The sequence below is a fragment of the Lampris incognitus genome, chromosome 9 (genome assembly GCF_029633865.1).
Source record: "Lampris incognitus isolate fLamInc1 chromosome 9, fLamInc1.hap2, whole genome shotgun sequence".
Taxonomy (NCBI): domain Eukaryota; kingdom Metazoa; phylum Chordata; class Actinopteri; order Lampriformes; family Lampridae; genus Lampris; species Lampris incognitus.
In genome coordinates this window covers 8,593,509-8,612,208 of record NC_079219.1, presented here as the reverse complement: position 1 = coordinate 8,612,208, position 18,700 = coordinate 8,593,509, and the positions used below count along the sequence as shown (strand labels likewise).

The 18,700-nt window shown below is 47.4% G+C and overlaps 1 protein-coding gene across 1 annotated transcript; it reads right to left on the bottom strand.

Annotated features, from left to right (window-relative positions):
- Positions 1-4: 4 nt before the first annotated feature.
- On the bottom strand, positions 5-15,462 carry abhd16a (abhydrolase domain containing 16A, phospholipase). Its single transcript, XM_056286907.1, has 20 exons — positions 15,361-15,462; positions 14,466-14,522; positions 14,160-14,226; positions 13,478-13,564; positions 13,110-13,195; positions 12,826-12,899; positions 9,432-9,539; positions 8,453-8,567; positions 8,253-8,354; positions 7,632-7,695; positions 7,467-7,516; positions 7,014-7,137; positions 6,732-6,836; positions 6,569-6,632; positions 5,695-5,751; positions 2,584-2,646; positions 2,393-2,469; positions 1,410-1,508; positions 1,263-1,309; positions 5-683 (listed from the first exon to the last, which is right to left on the bottom strand). Exons 1-20 carry the CDS (start codon positions 15,460-15,462, stop codon positions 600-602), a joined length of 1,632 nt encoding a protein of 543 aa, XP_056142882.1. The 3' UTR covers positions 5-599.
- Between the last annotated feature and the right edge of the window lie 3,238 nt (positions 15,463-18,700).

Sequence of the window (18,700 nt, the reverse complement as noted above, 5' to 3'; positions counted from 1 at the left end):
ACCCTTTCTCCTAAATTTTATTTGTCATATTTCATACAACATTTAAGGGCATCGTTTATGATACAGCTATGTTCATAACGACTGTCCACAGAAAAAAAAAAGAAAATGGAAAAACGTTTTACAAAGGCTTTGGCTGCATTGGTAAAAGGGTTAATTCCTCATCTAATATAATTCAACTATTATTTTGTGGTATTGTGCGTCGTTTAAATAGCGGTGCATTGTCTGCGGGCAGTAACCTCTTTACGAATGCAGCCAAAAAGGAAAATGGAAGGAGTGAGAGAAGATGGCTTGTTCGTTCACTTAAAATTCATCCACAAGTCCATTTCTGTAGAACAAACACTGAATTGTATGACTGTACACTAGCCTCGTGAAAGAAAAGGGCGCCTTTTTATAGGTTTGCTGACGGGCAAGGCCAGATCGCTTCAAATGCCAACGTTCTACATGTCAGGACACCCACCTGGAAACACTTAAAACAACATCACCGCAGCACCTTCACACCGTGGCTGGAACATGCTCTGACTGAAGGCCACCCCAATCCTGTCTACTGCTGCCGCGTTTCCTCTCCCTCCGTCCATCCGTCCTGGTCCCGTGCCTTCTCCTTACAGTCTCCAGGGCGTCTGGAACTCAGAGAACGGTAGAGGAGTGCAGTGTGTCGTTTCAAAGTTTCGCATGTACTTCCGTGCCTGGGAGGAACAGATTCAAGGAGGCAGGGAACAAAAAGGAAATACTGATTAGGTTCAGACTGTCTCTGCGCCTCGCAAATCTCTCCCTCTCTCATCTCCCTGGTGTTTACACCGCATTGAATAAAGTCTAATTTGGCGAGCATTATCTGGGGAGGGAAAACATAGCATTATCTGGGGAGGGAAAACATAGCATTATCTGGGGAGGGAAAACATAGCATTATCTGGGCAGGGAAAACATAGCATTATCTGGGGAGGGTAAACATAAGCTGTAATTGATGGCGCTCGTCTTGTTTGATTTTAAATGACTTCAATAAGCAGAGCTCAGCGAAATATATTACGCCGGTCAACCCGAGAGCACAGGTGAGCCGGTTACTATGGCAACCACAGACGTGTTCCTCGCTCGTAATGAAAAGCTGCGATTTCACAGTGTGAGGAGGGGGAGGGAAGGCAAGTCGAGCCTGAACGAGAAAATGGAAGTTGTTGGAAGAAAATGAAATAAGTCAATAAGGCTGTGTAAAGGGATGGATAAGATAACGCCCCCCCCCCCAAAAAAGAAAATAACTACAGGGTTTGACTTACAAGGAAAAGAGCCAGCTGCCGTCTTCCTTCCAGTGTCATATCCTCACCTGTTATAAAAAAAAAAAAGAGGGTAGGTGAACTAAGACCTATTTAGCCATGGAGGGTGCTGACCAGTTTGACTGTCCAATGTGAAGTGTCCCATCTTACCCACGCTCCATGGGAAGAACACGTCTCTGTCTGTCTGATAGGACTGCAGTACAGACACACACCAGTCATCGTCAACCTCATAGTTACTGTACACCGTTGCTAAAGGGAGACAGGTAAGCGTTACACACAATTGGACATTTTCACAGCTTAAACTATCCTCTGAATAGTACACATGGCCATTGAAACTCTAGTTAATGGCCACGCCCATATTTGCATATGAAACCGATTGTTGGTTTCGGTCGTTATGCCACTGTATTGTTTATAACGGGTGGGGGATACCTGCAGTCAGTTTAAACTGAAGGTCAGTTATGCCCCTTATGCCAGCTAGACTTGCTTCTGTGTCGTTTTCCATTACCGTAACAGTACCCTGCTCAGTGTAGCTGGTCTGCATCAATTTTGGTACCCGCTCCAGTATTTTTGGAACCTCGACCAGAAAAGTGGTAACAGTTACCAAAACGCCGGTACTTTCCAGGAATGGAAAACGAAAAAGTCGAGTCGAGTTGAGTTGAGCTGGTATCATGTAGTGGAAAAGGGGCATTAGATGAGTGATGAAACATATCTCAAACGTTGTCCCCAGATGAACTAATTCAACTTTGTTGGATTTTCTTACCTGGATTATTGAACACGCATAAAGACAGCTTAAACGGTTTGGTACAAATAGACATTCTGAATAATCACTACAGGCTTACGTGTAATATTCCTGCTTCCCACATGCATAATGACTTGGAAATATCAGCAGGAGCTGCTGAATGGTAGTGATTGAAACTAATTAACCCCCCCCCCACACACACACACACACACACACACTCACATTTTTAATTCAAAACGTACACAATGTCCCCTTCACTTAAATTCGTTGAACTGAATTCCAATTTACATAAAATTAAGGTATAAAAGGTTAAACCTAGCCGGTGGACATTGAGCAGTTTCAAAAACGTAATTAAACGTCTACCGCTTAAACACCGAAGTACAAACAAGCTCACCTTCCTCTATGTGGTTGGAGGCTCCCAGCCACTGTCTGACAACTCTGATCCCATCGTCTGTCATGACCTTGGGGTACCTGGGGTGGGAAACCGATATCACATCACTGCAAACAAGTGGACTTCTAAGGTGCAGATGTGACAATAGTATCCGTCAGGGAAAATGGTGAAGTGGCGTTCTTCCTGGTACACACCTGAACTGCAGCAGCTTGAGCAAGAGGTCATTGCCTCTGTTGGACATGATGTCTTCTGGACCCCTGGGACACAATGATATTTCACACGATTACAAAAACTATATACCAGTGCTGTTGGCAGGCTTGGCATACAACACGGAAATTGTGCGCCGGTGTGTCCTCGACAGAGTAAATCGGCAAGTGGAGTTCAGGTTCTCCGCTTGCAAAGGCAATCTTTATTAATTAGCGAGAACCGCTTATAATAACTCCAGCGGATCTGTGGGATGACAAGAGCACGGGGGTTTTGTTAAAACATTTATAGCCAACGCCGGTCCCCCTCCTCAGCTAAACATCCGATCGGCATCACTTCTCCAAGAGGGGGACCGCAAGTGAAACAAGGAAATGCAAATGAAAAATGATAACATGTATCTGATGGGAGATAGAAACAGACACCGACAGGTTTTTGACAAAACATAATTAAATTGATCTTATCGATAACAATTTAGGACCACAGTTATAATGATAAAGGAGAAGATGAGAAGAAAAGGAAATGAAAGGGGGAGATAGACCTAGGAAGAGGGATATAGCAGCTGTCCACTGCTCCTAACTACACAGCCAGGATGGCTTAAATGCAGAGAAAAAATTTCATTTGTATGTATGTATGTATGTACAAAATGACTAATAAAGAGTATTCTGTTCTGTTCTATTCTATTCAATGTAATTCAGAGTGTGTTCCAGAGAGTATGTGAGGTAGATGCTAGTAGTGTGTATGTGCAAATGACGTCCACCTATATGTGTATGTCAAGTGTCCATCTGTGAGTGCTCAGGATCAGCCCCAATTCTAGTGTCTGAGATCCGCAACTTATCATAGTGCCTCTGAGCAGCAAACTGGCCCTCCATGGAACCCACAGTCGTGCACATACCTCACAGCCAAGAAAGCAGCTGGAGCCCACAGGACATAACCCACACACTCATAAGCACAAGCTGAGTCTACACCCCCGAGGTGCATCCCTGCCAACGACCACCATGCACCAGAAGAAAGCACACTCACTGACGCGGGCCTCAAGCTGCGGATGGCAAGCACTGACCGTCAGCCCGGGGCCGGGCCCAGCGAACAACAGACCAACACACAACCGGGACCGCTGCCCCCCCCCCCAGTGGGCGGGCAGGAGGGGCACCACGTCCATCCACACCTTCTGTAAGGGAGAGGGCCGCAGCACCGCAGCCAGCTAGACGCCCCATCCAGCTGCACACCCCAAGCACCCACCCAGGTAGCTGAATACCCCCAATCCAGGCCACCCGACAGGGCCTCACCAGCACTTGTAGACAGCCAGACATGCGGTCCCCCTACCGCCCCCCAGTGCCCACCCCAGAAACGCCAAGCCGCGGGAGCTGCTACTCATGGACCCAGGAAAGCAACTGGCAGCACACACTGCAGCCCCACCGCTATGCAGCTAGCAGGACATCACCCAGCACCGAGGTCAGAGCGATCCACTTGGGCAGGGGCCCTCACCGGATAACCACCCACCCACACAGACATTCCACCCAACCCAGCGGTCCCGATGCTTAATGTGCTCTCGTGTAGTGTATGGAGTTAAAATGGCAAGGTGTGGGCGTATTAGTTGTCCAGGCTCATCAGACCAGAACCACCCATATCCCTCCTGCCCCGCCGGGCCTGATCTGGTGATGTTTGGAGTATGGTTTGTGTGGATGGGTGTGCGTACTATGCTAGTGTGACTGGAATTAAAATTTAGGACATTGTCGAGGTGCAAGCAGGGGCAGGAGCGTCGTGAGCAAGATCTCAGTCACCCGCCTCGCCTCCAACCAAACGGCTTGCACCTCACCTGTCCCGAAAACCCTCGGACTATCATTTGGTGTTTGTGCTGCATTGTGTTCCAGAACTAGAGGTCAAGGGTGAGGCATGCACAAAAACAATATTTTTTTTTATTTTTGAATCCCCCCCCCCCCTTTTCTCCCCAATTGTATCCAGTCAATTACCCCACTCCTCCAAGCCGTCTCCGGTCACTGCTCCACCCCCTCTGCCAAACCAGGGAGGGCTGCAGACTACCACATGCCTCCTCTGATACATGTGGAGTTACCAGCTGCTTCTTTTCACCTGACAGTGAGGAGTTTCACCAAGGGGATGTAGCGTGTGGGAGGATCACGCTATTCCCCCCAGTTCCCCCTCCCCCCCGAACAGACGCCCCAACCGGCCAGAGGAGGCGCTTGTGCGGTGACCAGGACACACACCCACATCCGACTTCCCACCCGCAGACACAGCCAATTGTGTCTGTAGGGACGCCTGACCAAAGCAGAGGTAACACAGGGATTTGAACCGGCAATCCCCGTGTTGGTAGGCAACAGAATAGACCGCTACGCCCCCACAAAAACAATATTAAAGGAAAGTGCGTAAATGAGTATGACTCAAATGTCCTAAAAGGTGAATTTCCACCAGCCGTGGCGTGTGTGTCCTATACGACTCATGGTTGCATAACATCCAGCTAACGGTTATAATGTCAGTCCATAGTGTTGCACAGACATGAGAGAGCAGTGAGGTTTCGGGTTATTTGCGGTGTTTCTGTACTTTAGTTAGGTCAAGTATTGATCCAAGAAGTTTTTGTGTTAATAAATAGTGCTACATAGGTTTCTGAAAAGACAGAGCTGACAAAAAACAAAAACAAAACTAGGCGACAGAGAATCCATCACGAGCAGAGAAGAGGCACAGTAACCTTTCCTCTGCTGTAATCTCTTCTGTGAAAATGAAATCTCAGTTTGACTCAGAGGAGAGACGGACATATTCATTTTTATGTAAGATGTGTTGATAGTGAATCACATGGCTGACAACATTCACAAGTGTATTTTGATGCTTTACTGATGCACATGGCTCCAAGAAACAGACTAGGGACAGATAAAGAGCAACCGCAGTCTGTGGGCAGAACAATGTGGGATAAAATGGCTGCGTGTCGTCTCTGTCACACGCACTGTGTCTGAAATGCTTCCAGTGGACATTGGCCTTAATCCTTCCAAATATAGAAAATGTGGTGCGTGTGTATTACGCTATACACTGCACGCACAACCAGTGTGATACTGTTATTGCACATCCAAATACTGTGGAGGACTGAGGTGACTCACGTGGTGGTGATGATCTCATCTTTGGTTCTTCTGATCAGGAGCACTGGTCCCTGGTATCTGGCAGAGCAGTTTCAAGTTTATTTGCCATATATGATGAGTAAGTTTACACCTTTTTTTTTTGGACCCTCCCCCAACTGTACCAATTACCCCCTCTTCTGAGCCATCCCAGTCGCTGCTCCACGCCCTCTGCCGATCCAGGGAGGGCTGCAGACTACCACATGCCCCCCCGATACATGTGGAGTCGCCAGCCGCTTCTTTTCACCTGACAGTGAGGAGCTTCACCATACCAGAGGGACGTAGCGCGTGTGAGGATCACACTATTCCCCCCAGTTCCCCCTCCCCCCTGAACAGGCTCCCCGACCGACCAGAGGAGGCGCTAGTGCAGCAACCAGGACACACACCCACATCCCGCTTCCCACCCGCAGACACGGCCAATTGCGTCTGTAGGGACACCCGACCAAGCCGGAGGTAACACAGGGATTCGAACTGGCGATCCCTGTGTTGGTAACCGGACACCCAGTTTACACTTATTTTCATAATGATTTCATGATGAAATGCTTGTTCTGCCGGCTCAGGTTCATTGAGTGCCAGCTAAGTGTACACACACTACAAAATCTGTCTTGGTGGGACGCGTAATATGAAAATAATTAGAACAATGAAAAACAAGACCACCTAGCATGAAACAGAAGTGTATGGAGATGTCCATTTTGGAGCCAAGTAAGGAAAATGTGGTGGTTTTAAACCATTATGTATTCCCGTTAAAGAAAACAGAAATCCACCCCCCCACCCCCCTTGGGGATGGTGAATCAATTGTCGGCATGTCTTGCATGATTTGTTTGTACTGTAGTAAATTCATAATGGAGGCTCTACTCACTTGCAAAGCTGCTCTGCATTGTTGAGGTTCATGTACTGCCTGACTGTGTGCTGCACCAATGGTCCTGAGGAAACAAAGACATTTAATTTGCTGTTAACTAAACTATCCGAGGTACGTACAACTCACAGAATAAGCCCTACAACCTCTGACCCCTTGTACTCACTCCAGCTGTCCGGCATAACCTTGAGGGCCAGGGGCAGCAGGTCGTCGAAGGAGGCGTCCAACACCAGTGACCGAATATCCGGGTAGGACATCACCGCCCAGCTGGCTGAGAGAGGTGATAGTTTAGGGTGAGATGAGAGGAAGAGACAGAAGAAAAGAGACGCACACAGTTGGACACGAGAAAGAGAGAAAATACAGTTCAGTATAACTGCAAAGACAAACTGACACATGTGCTGTAGACGGTATTGTTTTGCACTGATCATAACCTGCGGCATGAGTATACCTGTGAATCCTCCGATGGACCAGGCATAAATTATAATGTCACTGAGCTGGAAGCCCAGTTTGTGTACGGCAAACTGAATTACCACATCCATGGCATTGGCCTCGTTCTGAGGGAAAGGTACTCCCTGGGAGAAAGAAGCAAAAATGACACATGCGGTATTGTACACAGGACAAGCAGTTTGGATAATGAATGAATGAAAACACGTAAGACTCTATACTGGTTGAAAAGTGAACAGCGTCGATGGCATGATAATGTCAACTTTGGAGGTTCACAAGCACCGCTGTCCAAATCTGATGGTGGAACTACATTTTTCACATGCCATTCACCACCGCCCTTTTCAGTGGTAGTATGTAGGGTAAAGTGCTGGGACTGCAGGTTCATGCAGCGGTTAAGGTTAAGAGATGGCTCGAGTTTTAATATGACAGAATCGCAAACGGAAAAAATACTGCTTACCGTACTGCCTCCAAAACCAGGATGGTTCCAGCCCAATACGGAGTATCCACCTACAGGACAACACGGATTTAAACCATCTTGGAGAACTCAAATTTACGGCATACTCCTTTACTGTAAAAATCCAAGTGAAATTGAATTTCCTGGCTTACTAGGGGGATTCCTTACCCTCTAATGGCGTGTTCATGCAGCCCACCTCGTAGAAGCCTGCGTTTCCCTCACAGCAGATGACCTACGGCAGAATGTATTCAACACAATAAGCCCTGGCCGACATCAATTGTGAAATAATGTGCTTTTAGACACAACTCACTAAACAACATCCATCCATTCCATTATCCAACCGCTTATCCTGCTCTCAGGGTCACGGGGATGCTGGAGCCTATCCCAGCAGTCATTGGGCGTCAGGCGGGGAGACACCCTGGACAGGCCGCCAGGCCATCACACAGGGCTGACACACACACACACACACACACACACACACACACACACACACACACACACACACACACACACACACACACACACACACACACACACACACGTAGGGACAATTTAGTATGGTCAATTCACCTGACCTACATGTCTTTGGACTGTGGGAGGAAACCGGAGCACCCAGAAAAAACCCACGCAGACACGGGGAGAACATGCAAACTCCACACAGAGGACGACCCGGGATGACCCCCAAGGTTGGACTAACCCGGGGCTCGAACCCAGGACCTTCTTGCTGTGAGGCAACTGCGCTAACCACTGTGCCACCCCGCTAAACAACAATCTGGTCTAAATATTCACCAGAGTTTTGCCATTCTGTCCTCCATCTCTCCTTTGATCCACAAACATGGTGTCAATCTCATTTCCATCACAGGACACAAGCTTGTTCCTTTGGCCTTCAAACTACGATAAAAAGTGGGGAAAAAAAAGAAGGTTAACTGAGGATGTTGGTCAAACATTTTAGGGACTTCAGGTCTTGAGTGAAGATGTGCGTTTCTCACCTCCTCTATGAGCCGAGCCTGGCCTTGCTGGAGCATGGGCCTCATGGCTTTCTGCAGTAAACCCACAGAGCCAGGATACAGCATCCTCCTCCCAAAGGAGTGGGCGATAAGAAAACTGAGCGGAGTGTGAGAGAGATAAGGATGAGTTGGCAAACTTGAGCAACAAACCAGGAACAACTGCACACGCAATCACAAGGCAAGGTCATAGCAACACCAGATACTGTGTACCAGCCTTGGTTATCAAAAATAAAGCTACACTTTTATATTTATACAGACGGGTTACAAATTAAAGAAGAAAAAAACCCGATATGAACTGTCTTAGTAAGGTGTTGGGCCGCCACGAGCCTCTAGAAGAGCTTCAGTGCTCCTTGTCGTACATTCTAAGAGTCTGAACTCTACTGGAGGAATGGACACCATTCTTCCGAAAGATATTCCCTCATTTGGCGTTTTGATGACGGTGGTGGACAGCACTGTCTAACACGGTCCAAAACCTCCCATAGGTGTTCAATTGGGTTGAGATCTGGTGACTGTGAAGGCCATAGCATATGATTTACATCATTTTCATCCTCATCAAACCATGCAGTGACCCCTCGTGCCCTGTGGATGGGGGCACTGTCATCCTGGAAGAGACCCCTCCCATCAGGATAGAGATGTTTCATCACAGGATAAAGGTGATCACTCAGAATAACTTTGTATTGATTTGCAGTGACCCTTCCCTCTAAGGGGACAAGTGGACCAAAACCATGCCAGGAAAATGCCCCCCACAGCAAAACAGAGCCCCCGAACCCCCTCACTCTAAGCATTCAGGTTTTCCCTTTAATTTGTCACCCGTCTGTATATATTTTAAACTAAATTCCTAGTTTAGCAACACAACTACGCCGCAAATCCACCTACTATCCTATGCACAGCAAATGTGCAGAATGATGGTCAGTGTTTTAAAGAGACTACTTTAGTCGTGTTGAATAAACTTATTATTTACCTGATAACATGGCATGGCAGAGTGCGTACCGAGTTGAGGACACCGTCTGTCGCTCCCCTGAGTTTGGGTTCTGACTTCAACAATGAGACGCCCGCCTTTGACAACTTCCTGGCTCACACACACACACACACACACACACATGTACTTAGGATGACACAAGGAGATCCTACAGAACGTACGTTCTGGATAACAGGGAGATCCTACGTCACTTCCCAAAGCTCCACTGTTAGGCATACCCTATTTAGGGTATGCCTAACAGTGTTATGGCATCATGTATTTTTAGTGCAGCTGGCTCCGGAGGGAAGAGAATTCCTGCAGTGCAATGGAGGCAATCTGTCTCTTTCTCTTTCTCTCACACACACACGCGCGCACAAAATGGCATTTAGAAATGGGTATAATACTTTGACAGAAGGGAGAAATAATGGAGGCATTCACTTTCTATGATCTGCAGCAATAATCAGAAATAGTCTAGGTAAGGCAAGATGAGATCATTATTGCACCACAACTACTTTTTTTTATTTTTTACTTTTAACATCTGACAGCGAGGCATCTGGGTGGTGTGGCGGTCTATTCCGTTGCCTACCAACACAGGGATCGCCGGTTCGAATCTCCGTGTTGCTGCCGGCTTGGCCGGGCGTCCCTACAGACACAACTGGCCTTGTCTGCGGGTCGGAAGCCGAATGTGGGTATGTGTGCTGGTTGCTGCACTAGCGCCTCCTCGGGGGGGGGGGGACTGGGGGGAATAGCATGATCCTCCCACGCGCTATGTCCCCCCAGTGAAACTCCTCACTGTCAGGTGAAAAGACGCGGCTGGTGACTCCACATGTATCGGAGGAGGCATGTGGGCAGTCTGCAGCCCTCCCCAGATCAGCAGAGGGGTTGGGGCACAAATCGGGACGGCTCCGAAGAGTGGGGTGATTGGCTGGGTACAATTGGGAAGAAAAAGGGGGAGGGGGAATAATCTGACAGTTTCTGCTGCCTCAACTGTACAAAATGTAACACCGTCCCAATTCACTTGTAGCTTCTCTCGCCCTCTAACTGGTAAGATATTCTCAATGAAACTACGGCTTGTCTCCACTTCCTCACGTGTTCTCATCTTACACATCCAGGTGCTTGTGGTTATAGTTATGCAGGTAAATTTAGACGGGCCCTTAAAACCAGAGCCAATGAACACAAGAGAGTCAGCAGGAGAAAAGCAACACAATCAGCTGTGGTCCTGCCGACCCAGCTGAGCAGGTGAAAACTGGACGCTGAAGGGGAGACGTCAACAACCCTCCGTTGAAGTGACACACTATTTGGATTTTCACTCTTAACACACCAGGCCTTGATGGCCTACATCAAGACTTTAAGCAATCCTCTTTCCTATAATACCTCACCCTGCCATCAGAACTACATCCCTCTTTAGTTGTTTTTTTTTTTAAATTCATAATACGGATTCCTGCAGTTTCATTTGTTGACTTCCACTATGTGTCTTTGATTATTCATTCATTCACTCATCTTCAGCCGCTTCTCCGGGGTAGGATTGCAGTGGCAGCAAGCTAAGTAGGGCACTCCAGACATCCCTCTCCCCAGCAACACCCTCCAGCTCCTCCTGGGGGATCCCAATGCGTTCCCAGGCCAGATTGGATTTGCAGTCCCTCCAGCGAGTTCTGGGTCTACCCCGGGGTTTCCTCCCAGTTGGCCGTGCCCGGTAAACCTCCAAAGGAAGGCACCCAGGAGGCATCCTAATCAGATGCCCGAACCAACTCAACTGGCTCCTTTCGACGGGAAAGAGCAGCCGGTCTACTCCGAGCTCCCTCCGGATGTCCGAGCTCCTCACCCTAAGGCTGAGCCCAGACACCCTACGGAGGAAACTCATTTCAGCCGCTTGTATCCACGATCTCCCCCTTTCGGTCACTACCCAAAGCTCGTGACCATAGGTGAGGTTTGGAATTAAGATTTACTAGTAAACTGAGAGCTTTGCCTTCCAGCGCAACTCCCTCTGCACCACAACGGTCGGACTCCATGTCGGACTCCGCCAAGGTTGTCCCCTTGTCTCCAATTCTGTTTGTGATATTCATGGACAGGCTCTCAAGGTGCAGCCAAGGTGACAAGTGTGTCTGTTTGGGAACCTCAGAATTGCATCTCTGCTCTTCGCAGATGATGTGATTTTGTTGGCTTCATCAGAACGCGACCTCCAGCACACACTGGGGTGGTTTTCAGCTGAGTGTGAAATGGCCGGGATGAGGGTCAGCACCTCCAAGTCTGAGGCCATGGTTCTCTACTGGAAAATGGTGGATTGCACCCTCTGGGTTGGGGGATGAGTTGCTGCCTCAAGTGAAGGAGTTCAAGTATCTCGGGGTCGTGTCTTTGATTACAATACGGCAATTTTTTGTTTTTTTTTGTTTAACCAGGCAGTCATACTGAGAATAAAAATCCCCCCCTTTTTTTTCTAAAAGAGATCTGGCCAAGGAAGCAGCAGCCCAGAAAAACATAGGATTTACAACATAGGAAAAAAGGTTAGAAACAACATTCAACAATCTACAAAAAGGTTAAAAATAGAAGGAAATCTGCTCATTCTGCAGCATTTTCTTCTTTAAATTTATTTCTGGTTTTTCCCTTTTTCTCCCAATTTAGTGGCCAAGGGCCAAGTGCTCCCTATTCTTGTTCAAACACCCACCCTCGTACTGTATGTGTTCGCCAACTGCATCTCTCCGGCCGGCAGTCTCGAAGGAGACGCCTCGCTACTTTCATGACAAGGCGAATCCAGGCTGAACCACTGCTTTTTCCGACACACACAGAGACGCATTCATGTGAAGAACACAAGCCGAGTCCACCCCCCTCCCGAAGACAGCATTGTAAATTATTGCCCCTTCATCGAATCCGTCCATAGTCGGATCTAACGAGACCGAGGTGTGAACCCTGGTCCCCAGTGGGCAACTGCATCAACACAAAGCCAATGCTTAGATTGCTACACCACCACGGTACCATTCTGCAGCATTTTCAATGCAGAGGGAGCAGAGCACATAAAAGCCCCTCTGCCCTTCTCAGTTCGAGCCTTATGGACTGACAAGAAAAAGTCCCAAGACCTTGCACAGTACATGCCACCCCTTTGCTGAGTGTTGTAAACACTGCAGGTTATAGAATTGTCTTATAAATGAAAGTATACCAATGACTAACAAAGCATGCAAGGTACAACGGTGAGTGAAAGTTTTACAGTTACTAATAAACTTTAATGCTATGATACTCAGTGTCTAACATAGGAAGGCCCTGAGAGTGACTGTACAAAATGTCCCAATAGTCGTATCCTCCATAGTTATCCTCTTATTCTGCTTTGCCGACACACCTCCCATTTTCAAATAACCAGGCAATGCACAGGGATCATCTTCCCTGAAAAGTTGCACAAACAACTTACGGATTGCTGACTTCTGTCCAGCTGAAGTCCATCGGCCAAAAAGAGAAGTCAAAGTCATAGCTTCTCAGCTTTTTCTATTAAAAAAAAAACCATGTAAAATCAGGCATAGCAAAGCTTTTCAAATGTTCCCATGAGTCAAAAGATAAATCCAGTCATGGTGATTACATCGAGTTTCTGACTTTTTTCCAAGAGAGCAGATGTATTTTGTATTGGTAAATGACATGGCGCCACCATCTGCAGAGTCTAAGGCTGCTGCACATCGGCTGATGTTGCTATGAACTCACTTTGTTGCTCGGTGTGTTATTCTTCCTGCTTTCCTCCAAAATAGTAATGAACTGAAGGTACTCAGAATTCTTCCATCTCCCCCAGCCTGATAGATATGTGGTAAGGAGCAGGAGGTGGTGGGGGGGTATGTAGAGAGAAAGGGAGAGCAGATGATTGTGGGATTTGTGAGAGAGACATTCAGTTCACTGCAGAGCCTCAAAGACATACTTAGTATGCTTACTGGATGTAGCACTTAATGCAACTGTCTCAATGTTAATGAAATCTCGTTGGTATGCAGGAGCAGAAGCACAACACAAGTACATGTTGATATCTAAAAATGAGCTGAATTAGCCTCGGCTTTTTAGTCAGTTGAGGCTGGTGGTCTCACCTCTGAGACAGGCCACTCCAAGCAGACACACCAGAACAGTTCCAACATATTGACTGACTGGAACCAACTTACTGCTGCAGATATAGCCTGGAAAATTTGAGAAAACCCTAGTTAATAAAGCCATCTACACAAAAACACTCATTCTCTCAGTTTCAGTAAAATGTCTGAACTTGTAATTGACACCAATACTCAAACTTGCAGTCTGAAAGCTATCCCTCATGCACTGATATATTTCAGAGGGCAATTATACAGAGAACTAGCAGACTACCTCAAGTAATTCATTTCTATTAATGTGCAATAATAATGTTGCTGCATGAGCCAGTGGATTAACTTTATAAATCTTTATTGAAACTAAAGCCTCTTTTTAAGACTACTTTGGAGACGTGTCAAACTTGCCATCTTTAAAAAGGAAAGAACACCATGCTCTAGGAGAGGAAAAAACAATGGTTGCTTCAGGAGGTGGATGTTTGGAAAAGCATGCCTGTCCATCAAAACCCTACGTTGAAGCAGTGAAATACCTATTTGGTTGATAGACACATTTGGTTATGTCTCATAGCAATGGTGATGCATGGTAAATCAGTATCTTTTTTTCCTCTCCCACCTCCAAACACACACACACACACACACACACACACACACACACACACACACACACACACACACACACACACACACAACATACCTTTTCTGTAGAGATAGCAGAGGAGAAGAGGCGAGCTGTAGTAAGAGAGCGACCATAGTGCTAAGGCCTTAAGGGAGAAAACACACACACACACACACACACACACACACACACACACACACACACACACACACACACACACACACACACACACACACACACTCACACTTTAGGCTTCTTGCTAGGGTTCTCCATCTCTTGTCATATTATAAAATCTGGGATAGGCTCCAGCATCTCTGCAACCCTAAGAGCAGGATAAGTGGTTTGGATAATGGATGGATGGATGGGTGAACATACAGTACCTACCCAACCAAGGATGCTGTCGGTGTGTTTTTCCAGAGTCTTAGGCTGGTAGTTCCATCCCTGGGATTGGGATAGGAAAGTCAGTTCAATGATTATACACCATCCAGTACGGTCCTTGTGTCTGGCCCATTCTAGCTGTCCGTGGAACAGTGTTGAGCGGGACAAACCCAGAACTGCTGCAGTTCTTTACACGTTCTGGGTGGCCTCTTACCCCACCGAAAGGCATTTTAACCTGGGTAATGGGCTCTTCAACGACACAGATTGAAACGACTTTAACCAAGGAATAACTGAGGTGGCAGTTTTCATCTACCACGGTTCACCTGGTCAGCCTATTTCAAGGACAAATAAAGCATTTCCCATGTTTTGTACACGCCCAATAGCGTTATATTTCGTATAATTACAACGTCTGAAGCTAGTTCCTCTTACTATGGCGTAAAGTTGGCTTCCCAAACAGTCAGCTTTCTTTCTTTGCTAGATTAAGATCACATTCGCCGTTGACACTACCCCAGCCTTTTACATGCTAGTCTTTTCTCGGAATGGCAGTTTAGCCAGCTACCTGCCTGCTTAAACAGTTAAAGTAACACCACTTAGCTACATGGCACGCTATCACGTTTTATTTATCGGCAATTTCGTCACTGGGGCCCCAAGACCGACGTAAAAGTGATTTTTGTTTAAATAAAGAAACAGGGTCAGCGTATAAAAGCAGCTGTCTTGATTTGGTTAGTTGCTATGCCATCTCATTCATAGCGATTCGGTCACAGACAGCAGAAATTCAATTAACACACTGCTTCCGGGCCGCAGCCCGAACAAAACTGTCGCAAAATTCGTCCGATTTGCGGCCAACCCTCGCCGACCGGGTCGTATGAAAGATAAACGCACAACTTTAGATCAAGCCTACCCTCCTCGCCGTCCTGCCTTCGGGTCGGGACTGGTCCTGCGCACGGTGGATTCGCTGTAGATGAGGCCCAAAAAGACAACGAAGCCACAGCCAGCCGGCCATTCTTTCAATGGGAGTACTACGGAAGCCCGCGCTGGCCACAAATGCCAAAAAGCGAAGCGGACAATTTTGGGTTAAAGCGGTACGACAAGCAACTCGGCAGCAAACGCCCAAGGATTTCTGCGTGGGTGGGTGGGGGGGGGATGTAGGTACGTTAACAACGCAGCAACGACACAAGAAAGATAACAGAGCAAAGACGACAAGTCACGTTCATATAAACTGAAACAATGAACAGCTGCTAATGACTCTTACAGATAGCCAGGGTTGGGTTAGAGTACTTTGAAATGCAGTCGGTTACTGAACACAAATTAGATGGCAATTTTGCAATTAGCAATGTAATCCAATGTATTGCAAAAAAGGATGTAATCTAATTTGAATACTTTTGGATTACTTCAAAATCAAACATTTAAAATATTGCACCTTATACTACCTAGTGTAAACTACTAATAACACACGTTAGCCCCCTAGCTAACGGGTCTGACCCTTTAGCCGAGCGGTTAGTGATCTCGCCTTGTGGTGCAGTACACCCCGTATCGAATCCCGCACCGCGCAACAAAATAACCGGTTACATTGGTGGCAGCGGTGGGATCCGGAAGTGTGCAGATCCTCAGGAGTCTCTTCGGAGCGCGGAATGACAAAGCGTGAGGGCGCGCTTCCGGGGAGGGTGACGACTGTAAACTACTAATAAGACACGTTAGCCCCCTAGCTAACGGGTCTGACCCTTTAGACAAGACAGAGCTGATGTTCCTCCCGGGGATTGGTTGCCCGCACCGAGACCTGGCCATCACCATTGAGAACACCGTGGTGACGCCAACTCGGACTGCGCGGAATCTGGGTGTGATCCTGGACGACCAACTGTCATTTGCTGCAAACGTTGCATCGGTTGCTTGCTCCTGCAGATTTCTCCTCTATAACATCAGGAGGAGTCACCCATTCCTCACCGATGAGACGGCTCAGGTGTAACTCCCTCCTTGCTGGAGCCCCGGCGTTGGCCATCAGACCTCTGGAGCTTGTTCAGAAAGCTGCAGCTCGTCTGGTGTTCAACCACCCTAAGTTCTCCCACATGACTCCCCTTCTCATGTCCCTACACTGGCTCCCAGTAGCTGCTCACATCCAGTTTAAGACTCTGGTGCCAGCCTACAGGGCAGTGAAAGGAACAGCTCCTTCCTATCTCCAGGCCATGGTCAAGCCCTACACCCCCGCCCGGCCACTTCACTCTGCCCCGTCGCTCAGAGGCCACTGTTCTGTCCGGCTCTGTTCTGTCCTGGCCCCACAGTGGTGGACTGAACTCCCCACTGATGTCAGGACAGCGGAGTCGCTGCCCATCTTTCGGCACAGGTTGAAAACTCACCTCTTTAAGAACTACTACCCGGTTACTTGTTCTTAGCACTTATTGTATTCACTCATTTAAAAAAAAAATCTCTTTCTCGCGCTTTTACTTTAGCACTGGTTTTGCTCTTAGATGCTTGTTTAGATGCATTTCTGACCTCTGATGACTAGTAGTTCTCCTGATTTCCTAGGTTAAACGATGCACTTACTTTAAGTCGCTTTGGATGAAAGCGTCGGCTAAATGACTAATGGAATGTAGTGTAACTCGGAACAACCATGGGTTAGAAAAAGCTTTCAGCGCTCTTTGATGGCCATCGAGTCTGACCTTGTGAGGGAGCTGGATTTTGAGGACTTGATCACAGAGTTCGCAAAGAAAAAGTCAAGAAAGAAGAACTTCTAAAGGTAAGAACCATTTGATTGTGTTGTCTGTGCATCGAGCAGTGTTATTTGTTGCGATTGTGTGTTGCTGCATATTTTGTGGATGAGTTTGATATGCTGTTTGCATAACATGTGTATTGTATCACAGGGGTGGGATGCTGCTATACTGTATTGGAGTCAGTTTGTCAAGTTCATTATGTTGGTTTTTGCAGTTCTGTGTGAAGTTGCCTAGCTCACTTAGTGAGCCTTATTTTGAAACCTGCATTCAGCTGTGCTGTGTGATTACCTTAGGATGGCATTGTTGTAAGCCTATAGCCAGTCACATTATTATGCACCATAATACCTGGCGTGCTGTCTGCTTGGGTGGTTTTCCATGAACACATATTGCCATAGTCTAGAGTCATACACTGCCTTGGGATGATTTAATCCATTGTTTCCTTGTCTTGTGATTTGTGAGTGAAATGGCAGTACTTTTGATGTCGTCGTGAGGAGGAGGAGGTGTGTCAAGGGTGTCTGGCTGGGAGAGCTGGCGCTGAATCGGCTGAGAGAGCTTGGTCTGCTTCGTCCGGTGGGCCCAGGGACCACGGCCCCTGCCTGGAGCTGCGCCCGAGGGGGAAACGCCGAGGGCGGTCTGAGAGGACGCGGAAGCGGGGCGGGCTATGCTAACTGCTAGTCCATGCAGACCGGCGGTTCCGACATTCATCCTGGCTGGCGTTCGTTCCCTTGGACAGTGATGTTTTGTTTAGTTTGTATGTGTGTATTCTTGTAGTTTTTGGATGTGTTGTACTGCTGTGGGCTGGGGAAACGGCATTTCGTTTCATCCCATGTACACAAGTGCATGAAGTGAAATGACAAATAAAGTGCCCATAGTTCCTGGCTTGGTCTATTGAACTGTACAGGTGTACCTGCTCAGCTGGACTGGTTATTCAGTCTTTGACCGATAGGTGTGTGATTATGGTCTGGTGGATTTCACATGCCAGTTTGACTGGAAGCTCAAAATAATTAAGGTGGGGTTTAATGACTGGGGCGTGGTGTGTGTGTGTGTGGGGGGGGGTATGGGGCCCCTGGGGGTACTAATCCAGCCTTGACTGAACAATATGGTGCATGAAACTTTTGAACGAATCTTTTTAATTTAATGAACTGATTCTAATAATAAACCCAGCCACTGAGGATGCACAAGCCAGTGCATTCTTAATGCCGGTCCCAAGCCCGGATAAATGGGGAGGGTTGCATCAGGAAGGGCATCTGGCGTAAAACCTTTTTCAAATCAAATATGCGGATCATAAATCAGATTTCCATACCGGATCGGTCGAGGCCCAGGATACCAAGGACCGCCACCAGTACTGTTGGCCAGCAGGGTGCCAGTGAAAACTATGCTACTGTTGGGCGAAGGAGAAGGAAAGGAGGCATGTCCGGAGGAAGGGTAAGAGTGTGGAGGTGAGAATCGGAACTTTGAATGTTGGCACTATGACTGGTAAAGGGAGAGAGCTGGCTGATATGATATGAAGGTAGGCTGTGTGTGCAAGAGACCAGG

Excerpts from the sequence above, each read along its gene's own strand:
- abhd16a (XM_056286907.1), bottom strand. The coding sequence starts at position 15,462 with ATGGCCGGCTGGCTGTGGCTTCGTTGTCTTTTTGGGCCTCATCTACAG. Across the intron at positions 13,565-14,159 it reads CTGCTATCTCTACAGAAAAG|GCTATATCTGCAGCAGTAAG; the intron begins GTATGTTGTGTG and ends CAAATTTTCCAG. Across the intron at positions 6,633-6,731 it reads GGTTATGCCGGACAGCTGGA|GACCATTGGTGCAGCACACA; the intron begins GTGAGTACAAGG and ends TTGTTTCCTCAG.